At 41.7% G+C, this 10,317-nt stretch overlaps 1 protein-coding gene across 2 annotated transcripts in view; it reads left to right on the plus strand.

Annotated features, from left to right (window-relative positions):
* Positions 1-6,639, plus strand: part of LOC124133546 (dynein axonemal heavy chain 5-like) — a 73,676-nt gene extending 67,037 nt beyond the window's left edge. For both annotated transcript variants that reach the window (XM_046497979.2, XM_046497980.2), the window contains 5 exons: positions 104-260; positions 855-1,067; positions 3,547-3,675; positions 4,108-4,234; positions 4,974-6,639. In XM_046497979.2, coding sequence (XP_046353935.2) covers positions 104-260; positions 855-1,067; positions 3,547-3,675; positions 4,108-4,234; positions 4,974-5,257 — 910 coding nt within the window. In that variant the 3' untranslated portion in view covers positions 5,258-6,639. The remainder of the gene's footprint in view (positions 1-103; positions 261-854; positions 1,068-3,546; positions 3,676-4,107; positions 4,235-4,973) is intronic.
* Positions 6,640-10,317: the final 3,678 nt, after the last annotated feature.

Here is a 10,317-nt window from a genome sequence, read left to right on the forward strand (position 1 = left end):
GACTCAGTCGTGCCGGGAAGGAAGGAATAGCAAGACTTGAATGTGTTGCAGAGTTCATCACTTGAGTTGAATCAGTTGTGTAATGATTGTGTGTAATATCCAGATACCAGACCAACACCGCCAACACCATGCTGGACACTATAGTCAGCATCCAGCCCAAGGACTCCGGCGGCGGCAGCGGAGAGACTCGTGAGAGCGTCGTCTACAGACTTGCTGACGACATGTTGGAGAAACTCCCCGTGGACTACATTCCATTCGAGGTACGGAGTCTGCAGATCATGTGTCAGTAGAAGGAACAAGTGATGGCATGTCTTATCATGATCTCCTATATTGTTGAAAAGTAAAGGGACACATGTCAATATTGTAGAATGTTCTGTTGTTGATGGCTGTGGCTGAAGAGACTTTCCCTCAATCTTTATGTGGTGACAGGAACTGCTTGTTATCAACAAATCACATTGAAATGAGTCCTATGTTCACAGTGAGCATTGTGAACGATCTTTGAGGTTCATAATTCTTCCTTCCATCACCATGGGGGCACATTTTGCACAGTCTTAGTGCCAGAATCCTACAGTTGAGAGTTTTTTGTTCCCTGATTCACCGATTATGATCATTGCTTTGTTAGCACAATACCCCCCCTTACAGGTTTCACCTAAGTGGTAAACGTCTCAGACCGGCACCACTTTGGGATTTCCTCCATCAAGCAGACGCATCGTAGTATAACTGAAGTATTGTTCAAAGTGGGGTTGAACTGACTCACACACACCATCAGTATTTTGAACTCTCCTGTGGTGTAAGTACATACTAAGTTATTGTGTATCGTGGGTGTTCAAGCATCTCTCTCTCTCTCTGTCCAGGTGAAGGAACGTCTACGAAAGATGGGTCTTCTCCAGCCTCTCAACATCTTCCTGAGACAGGAGATTGACCGGATGCAGAAAGTAATCGCTCTCGTCCGCATGACTCTGAAGGATCTGAAGTTGGCTATTGATGGTACAATCATCATGAGTGAAAACCTACGTGATGCCCTCGACAACATGTACGATGCTCGTGTTCCAAGCAACTGGAAGAAGGTATGTACAATGCAGTCACTTCCTTTTGTTGCTTTAATAAACAATCTGTCATTTTTTAATGGACAAGATGTATATTAATATTATAACTAACCTCTGTCAATTTTAATTTTCATCTGGTTTCATATGTTTTTATGTAACATGATATTTTGTTCCCTAACCCTGTCCTTATTAAAGGGGTGGTCGGGTAGCCTAGTGGTTAAAGCGTTCGCTCGTCACGCCGAAGACCCGGGTTCGATTCCCGACATGGGTACAATGTGTGAAGCCCATTTCTGGTGTCCCCCGCCGTGATATTGCTGGAATATTGCTAAAAGCAGCGTTAAACCATACTCAGTCAGTCAGTGTCCTTATTAAACGTCCTTTCTTTCTCTATGTTCATCCGTGTAATCCCTGTCCCTATTAAACGTCCTTTCTTTCTCTATGTTCATCCGTGTAATCCCTGTCCCTATTAAACGTCCTTTCTTTCTCTATGTTCATCTGTGTAACCCTTCTTTGTTTTCTTCTTGTTTGAACTGTTGGAAAGTGAAAACTGGGATGTTATAGTGTCCTAGTTTGAACTGTTGGACCCGGTCTGAACTGTCAAGAATATCTCACAAGAAATAATAATCGGTGAAACTCATCATTTAAGCTGAGCTTTGAGGTTTGCCACAGGTGTTCATCATTTCAAAGCACAGGTTAACAATCTATTTGCTCCATAGCCATATTCAGGTGAGCAAGTCTAGGTTGACCTACCTGGTATTGAATCTGACTGAAGTTTTGGGTCCCAACTATTTTGCAGATGTTTCTGCGGCAGGTATATTGAGGATGGACAATGAATGTCAGCTTACTCACTGTGCACATTGTCTCCGCTGTTGTTGGCTGTGTCACAGATGGTTGCATGTACAACGGTGTCTGTTAATGCTTCTCTCAGCTTGCATGTAGTTGCAGTGTAATGTCTCCGATAGACACACAGTATGTCACGGACTCGGAGTGAGAAGAACTTTGAATGTCCACTTGATAGTTGTGGGTGAATGTCCACTTGATAGTTGTGGGTGAATGTCCACTTGATAGTTGTGGGTGAATGTCCATTTGATAGTTGTGGTTGAATGTCTACTTGATAGTTGTGGTTGAATGTCTACTTGATAGTTGTGGGTGAATGTCCACTTGACAGTTGTGGGTGAATGTCTACTTGATAGTTGTGTGTATTATGCATATTTTACACAAACTTTACATGTCACAAAGTTGGAGGTAGCAAGGCTTTCAATGTCTATAGTGGGGTTAATGTGAGTCGATGTTGTATAGAGGGGGGAGCTGTATTTGCACTTGATATGGTACTGACACCACTTGGATCACAGGATCAAATATTATAGCCAAGTTTAGCACTGTCTCAGGGATGAGAATTTTCTGCAGATCTGCAGAATTCCACTGATTCATTTCATCAAGGGTCTTTTTTGTGACACATGCCATTACAATATTTGAAACGTGAAGATCCGGGTTAGAATAAGTCTTCAGCAACCCATGCTTACCGTAAGAGGCAACGAACGGGATCGGGTGGTCAGGCTTGCTGACTTGGTTGATGCATGTCATTGTATCCCAATTGCATAGATCGATGCTCATGATATCATCCACTAGATTGTCTGGTCCAGACTTGTTTATTTATGATGTCATCATATAGCTGGAATATTGCTGAGTGCGTTTAACAAAAAAAAAAAAAAAAAATATTATAATATATGCATAAATCATATATTCTCCCAGTCTTCTTTAAAAAAAACATTCTCATCCCTGCTGCGAGTAGATAGTCTTATAACATAGGATCACATATAGCTAAGTCCTTCACTATCAGTACACAAGGGAGCACAGGTGGCCCAGTCTTCGAAGCCGCTGCAGGTTGTTATGCAGAGTTGCATCCCTTTGGTGTGCCAGAATTCTATGACCATTGGTTTGAATTCACTCTGATCATGATTGTTGGTTTCTCAGCACCAAACCATGCTTGTGGGTGGCAAGAGTCTACAATCTGCATCACTTGGACTTTTCTCCCACATCAAGCTGACATGCTGTGATATAACGGGAATACTGTTCACAGCAGTGTTAAACCCAACTCACTCACTCACTGTAACTAGACTAGGTTCTAGTAGATTAATATTTAGCATTGTCAATAGCTTCAGGAGAAATTTGGACATACTTTTTTTGTAAATCATGTAAATAATGTATAAAAATATCTTGTGTCTGAATGTATGATTTCAGAATAATTCTGTGAACGTTTTCTTAAATAGTAAATGTACATGATAAACTTGCTAAGTATATGCCTTGTCAGGTTATTTTCACACAAGTTGTAACCTTTAGTATGAACTGTAAGATGTCAGTCAGTGGAATATAGTGTCATGTATCATAATGTGCGTGTGTGTTTCATCATGTTATGTGTGTTTAATTGGTAATGCCATGCTGTGTTTGTCATGTATGCTCTGTATCCTCTGTCTGTATGCTCTGTATGCTCTGTCTGCAGGTGTCCTGGGAGTCGGCCACGCTAGGGTTCTGGTTCACAGATCTGCTGGACAGGAATGCTCAGTTCCACACCTGGCTGTTTGATGGCCGACCTACCTGCTTCTGGATGACTGGCTTCTTCAACCCTCAGGTACGAGTTCTTCATCATCAAAATATTCATCATCATCATAACATACAGAAGCAGCGTACTCATCTTCGTCCTGATGTTCATACTGCATGTCACATTTTGAGAATGCTCAAATGTTATAATTTCCAGGGGGCATGGGTGGCCCAGTCGTCTTAGGCACCACAATTCACTGTGCAGAGTTGGTCCCATGGGCACACCAGAAAAAAACTGATCGTGGGTTCGAATCCAAGTTCGCCCCGATTATGTTTCTATGTTCGTCAGCACCATACCATGCCAAAGTGGTAAAGGTCTGAGACCAACATCGCTTCAGGTTTTCCTCCCTCATCAAGCTACCACGTGATATAACTGGAACACTTTTCAAAGCTGCGTTAAACGCAACACACTCACCATAGTTTCAAATTTTATAAAGACGAATTCTGATATTGTTGTATCCAGGGTTTCCTGACTGCCATGAGACAGGAGATCACCCGAGCTCACAAGGGCTGGGCCTTGGACAATGTCTTCCTTGACAATGATGTCACCAAGCTGATGAAGGAGGACATCAGCACACCCCCATCTGAAGGTACGTCTTTTGTGTGTAGACCCTGTGGGCATCCTAGAGCAGAATACGTCCCCAGTTGCCTGTCCTTGTCTCCCTGTAAGAATGCTAGAGCAGAATACGTCCCCAGTTGCCTGTCCTTGTCTCCCTGTAAGAATGCTAGAGCAGAATACGTCCCCAGTTGCCTGTCCTTGTCTCCCTGTAAGAATGTTAGAGCAGAATACGTCCCCAGTTGCCTGTCCTTGTCTCCCTGTAAGAATGTTAGAGCAGAATACGTCCTCAGTTCTCTGTCCTTGTCTCCCTGTAAGAATGCTAGAGCGGAATACGTCCCCAGTTCAAGAATATGTCCTCAGTACCTCTTGCTTGTCTCCTTGTAAGGATCGAGGAGCAGAATTGTTCTTGGTACCAAATGCTTCTCTCCTGTGAGTATTTCAGAGCAGAATTAGTCCCCAGTACCCTGTGCTTATCGCAAGAGACAACTAATGAGAATCAGAATGGTATGGGGGTTGTACACATCACTGGGCAAGAACCTTGAAAACATTTCATGGTTTAATAAGGGGTTGGTAGTAATATCTTGATAATTCTGGCAGTTCAGTTTACATCAGTGTGCCTCATTAAGAAGTTTCCTGTCTGTAATCCTGATACAACAGAAGACTTCTGTAACAACTGTTAATTTGATCATTGATGTTATGATCACCTTCAGTACAAAGTTGTCATTCAAATCTTGTCAGCCATTTCACCAACTTGTCCTGTTCCCCCACAGGTGTGTATGTATACGGTCTGTTCCTTGACGGTGCCGGATGGGACCGGCGGAACGCACGTCTGATCGAGCCCACGCCGAAGGTCCTGTACACGCCTCTGCCAGTGGTGCACGTCTTTGCTTCCAACCAGGAGAAAAACAAGGCTGCCAATTTCTACGAGTGTCCCGTCTACAAGAAACCGCGACGTACCGATCTAACCTACATCTTCCCACTACTTCTCAAGACCAACAAGACTCCGGACCACTGGATCCTTCGTGGAGTTGGCTTGCTATGTGACACCAAGTAAACACGGATCTTTATATAGCATTGTTCGGAATTAAGGGCAGTCCTGGTGTCCTTGAGTCTTACTCCTGTTGTATGTGAATCTAGGGACCCTGAATGTTGACTAGGACCCAGGATTTCCAGGCTTAATTTCGAACACTATATAGCAAGTCCGTTCCTGTTACTATTGGCAACACAGCCTGAAACAACAACACCGACCTGGAACTTTTACCTGAAGCATTGATTGCAGGAGCGCTATGTAAGAAACCTTTTTATTCCATACCAAAAGAAAATAATAAAAAAAATGTTGGCATATGCTTGGTGTCTGTCAAGAATTTGTAGATATGGTTGGTTTAAAAATGTTATCTTCAGAGCTCCAGTGAGATAATGAAAATGTCAGAAATGTCATTGACATACAATGTTGTGCTATATATCATGATATATATGAAACTGTACAGTGCTGATTCAATGTGGGGTGATATTTGACTCGGTCATCTATCCTCAGTCCTGGCATACAAGTTCTACCTGACTGTCTCATGTTTTGTCATCTTCAGATTTGATTAATTTTGTCACTTTTGTACAAATGCACAATCGTTTGTTCATTATTGCTTTACATTTGTCTTTTTTGCCCATATGTGTTTCTTAAAATGAAAAATATGCAACCAACTGCAGACAATCTTTATGTACTCAGAAAACATATCACTTGCCAAAATTCATTGATGTTACTTTTTCAAAATACGGAGTACGGCGACAGTATCAAAAGTCTATGAAATTAATATATTTGTGTCTGTACATATGCTCAATATCTGTACAGCTGTACACTTTCGTCAGAGTAAGATTTGTATCTTTACATAAATACATATGTTGTTTTTTATCAGTATTGTTTGTGTCTGGTTTGAGTTGCAATAAGAATGTGCAAGAATGTCCATTTTTGCTCAGTTTACTAATACATTGTATGTACATTTCTCCGAAGTCCGTCCTTGATGCAAAGCATTAAACATTAGTTTCAATATTGCTGTTAAATGTGTGTTTGGTATTGAACAGTTTTGTGGGTGTGTGTTGTTTTCCTTATCCAGTATTACAAGATAAAGTCAAATTTACGAGAGCACAATCGAAGCCAAATCTTCCACATCGCCAGTATGATCCATTGTGATAAGTTGATGGGGAACTAACCCGTATCATATCCAATACACCAGGACCAATGTTAAACACTGATGAGTAATATTCAGCAGTACCACTGATTTCTACGTGTTATTTTCCAATGTATCAAATATACGTCCTGTGTGATAATGTTGACGGGGTTTTTGTTGTGTATTTTACGTGCACGGTTTATATTTGTATGCATTTTGCATTTGTGATATCACCATATTTTATTTTTGTTTGAAGAAATAAAGTTGATAAAAATCATTGATATTGTTTTGTGTGACATTGATGTGAATTATATCCTATATTGCTTGTGTTGTGGATGTGATAAACTGATCCGATAAACTTGGTGATCCGATAAATGAGGTCACCTAGCCGGAACTACTTTCAAACTCCATACATCACATGACAATGCAGTGCCATCTTTCTCAATCAACTATTGACTGATATTGACCAATATGATTGAATATGGGTTTCCCATTGTGTCAGTGTTTCTGTAGACATTTCTGCAAGGCATTTGGCACTATATGATAAACTGGACAGTTCACTCAAATATTGAGTTCCTACTAAGTTTCTTAAGTTACTTCGAGTAAAGTTGCATCTTAAACATTGATTATTTTAAGAATGACATTACATAAGAGTTTTCCCATATCATATATCAGGAATACAAGATATGTATTATGCTTGTCAGAGGCTCGCATACTACAGTTGTTCTTCCTGAAGAAAACATACAAGATACAGAAGCACACAAGGGTAATAATCTGTTTATGGTGTGGTGAATGTTGTTTTACGCTGCAGGCAGCAATATTGCAGCTGGATCACGGCAGCGTAAAACATGTCTGACCAGACAGACCAATCTCTGAAAAGCACCATTCAATTCCGTCGGGACAAAATGATGAGCCATATCTCTGAGCACACCACCCAGTCCACAATTGACAGGTGTTGACAGGTGTGAGTGAGTTGGGTTAAACGCCGCTTTTAACAGTATTCCAGTCATATCACGGCTTGTCAGCTTAATTAGGGAGGAAAGCCCGACGTGATGCAGGTCTCGGACGTTTACCACTTCGGTGAAACCCACGAGCACGGGTATGGTGCTGACAAACCTAGAAACATAATCTGGGCGAACCGGGATTCGAACCCACAATCATAAGTTTATGGCGTGCCTAAGGGATGCAACTCTGCACAGCGAATCGCGGCGCCTTAGACGACTGGGCCACCCATGCCCCCTGGAAGTATAACATTTGAGAAAAATTCAAAAAGTGACATGCAGTATGAACATCAGGACGAAGATGAGTACGCTGCTTCTGTATGTTATGATGATGATGAATATTTTGATGATGAAGAACTCGTACCTGAGGGTTACCTCCCAGTCCACAACCACCAACGTGCTGCTAACAGTGATTGATATTATGCCATCGGGAATGATGACACATGATCAACAAGCATGACGGAAAGCATGAGAAACATTCAATACCACTGACCTGCTATGCAACAACCCTGTTAATATGGACTGTGTCGCTTCCACTGATTTGTCTGGATTAACAAACATCAGGAATGATGAATCATGGTTAATTGTAACTCGAAACAAGATACATGTCCCTGAACCCAGTAACAGTATTGGAGTGATGTTTTATGCCACAATGAACACATTCCAGTTACACTACATCGGTCAACAAATAACCTGTTCGTAGACAATCCAAACAAAACTGTTTGAGAAGTGTTCTATTGCAACATAAGCTAAAGTTTAGCCATACTTTGGGCTATAATAGAGTGGCCAGTAAGTAATCAAGTCTGCCAAACCTGTGGATCAACAATCAGCTCCATCGGGATCAACAGATCCTCAGTTTAATCTGCTCTTTACAAGAAGCATGACTCCGGGATTCGGCTGCTGATTTCATTGTCTGCATAATTACTCCACAGGAATACCAAGGTACATTTCTGTATACACATGTATACCCCGGGTACCTCTGTAAATACACTCAAGGTACCTTCCTTTATACACAAATATACCTCAGGTACCTTTCCTATACACATTTATAAACCTACTGGCTGTTTGTGTAACTCGATACAGAGTTTTTGAAGTTGTTACAATGATTGTAACACCCCGCAGGAGGTATTACAACGATTGTAACACCTCGCAGGAGGGCTTACAATCATTGTAAACCCTTGATAGAACAAAAACTACGAACAGCCTACGAGACGCACGTGCAGATTTCATGCCATTGTGAGACGCACGTACAGATTTCACACCGTTGCGAAACCCATGTGCTGAGGTCACCGGTTTCATTGAACCGAGTTCACGACTGCAGGCGATATTTCATCTCCGACACAGGTTATACATTTGAGAGTTTTTATTACAGTTATTTAATTAAAAACGTTGTCTATGCGATGAGTCCGTTTATAAGTTGGACAAACCATGTCTCCTCAAGATTACTAGAGATTGTAAACCTCTAGTTTACAATCTCTAGTAATCCCTCCGAGACATGGTTTCTCCTATACGTATACCCCAGGTACCTTTCTGTTGACACACGTATACCCCAGGTACCTTTCTATATACACATATATATATACATTTCAATATACTTTCTATGTACCCCTCGGTGTTGTACAAAACAACCTTAGCACTACGATTGTCGTACGTCTATGTAAAGGTATGGGAGTTAACGATCACCTTAGCGCTAAGATCGCTTTGCACAACGGCACCCAGGTACCTTTCTGTTGACACACGTATACCCAAGGTACCTTTCTGTTGACACACGTATACTCCAGATACCTTTCTGTTGACACATGTATACCCAAGGTACCTTTCTGTTGACACACGTATACTCCAGATACCTTTCTGTTGACACATGTATACCCAAGGTACCTTTCTGTTGACACACGTATACTCCAGATACCTTTCTGTTGACACACGTATACCCAAGGTACCTTTCTGTTGACACACGTATACTCCAGATACCTTTCTGTTGACACATGTATACCCAAGGTACCTTTCTGTTGACACACGTATACCCCAGGTACCTTTCTGTTGACACGTATACCCCAGGTACCTTTCTGTTGACACACGTATACCCAAGGTACCTTTCTGTTGACACACGTATACCTCAGGTACCTTTCTGTTGACACACGTATACACCAGGTACCTTTCTGCTGACACACGTATACCTCAGGTACCTTTCTGTATACACTTGTATAACCAAGGTACCTTTCTGTATAACAAGGAATATGAGGAGGTCTCTTCACACAATGTAAAAAATCTGTATATGTTTGTCCGACAAGTAAACTCAGTCCTGTGTGGAATATCCAGTAATTGGTACAACAGAGGGTTACAGGGGCCGTCTCACAGGCAAGTAAGCTGAATTAACGATGACTGAGTGAGTATGGTTTTATGCCGCTTTTAGCAATATTCCAGCAATATCACGGCGGGGACACCAGAAATGGGCTCCACACATTGTACCCATGTTGGGAATCGAACCCGGGTCTTTGGCGTGACGAGTGACACTTTAACCACTAGGCTGCCCGACCACCCCGAGTTAATGATGACAACTAAGTTAACCCAAGTTTTGTCTTCACGTCATTATGGCCGATGTTCAGCTTTATGTGCACAGTGGTTGTAACTTAGTCTTTGAAGGACTATCGTACCAAGAACAGGCGCACAAACAGTATCCACTGGATTTGGGTGTACATAAATGAAAACATCTATCCTTTTCAAATTCTTATTTGAAACATCGCGTTGTGGCCATCGCTTCATGTATCCTTGGACAGTCCCCATGCTTATAACAACAGTTGGTTGGTTGGTTTGTTGTTTAAAGCCGCACTCAGCAATATTTCAGCTATATGACGGCGGTCTGTAAATAATCGAGTCTGGACCAGACAATCCAGTGATTGATATCATGAGCATCAATCCACGCATTTGGGATCGATGACATGCATCAACCAAGT

This window comes from Haliotis rufescens, unplaced genomic scaffold (assembly GCF_023055435.1).
Source record: "Haliotis rufescens isolate VD_foot unplaced genomic scaffold, xgHalRufe1.0.p SCAF_5, whole genome shotgun sequence".
NCBI classification, from domain to species: domain Eukaryota; kingdom Metazoa; phylum Mollusca; class Gastropoda; order Lepetellida; family Haliotidae; genus Haliotis; species Haliotis rufescens.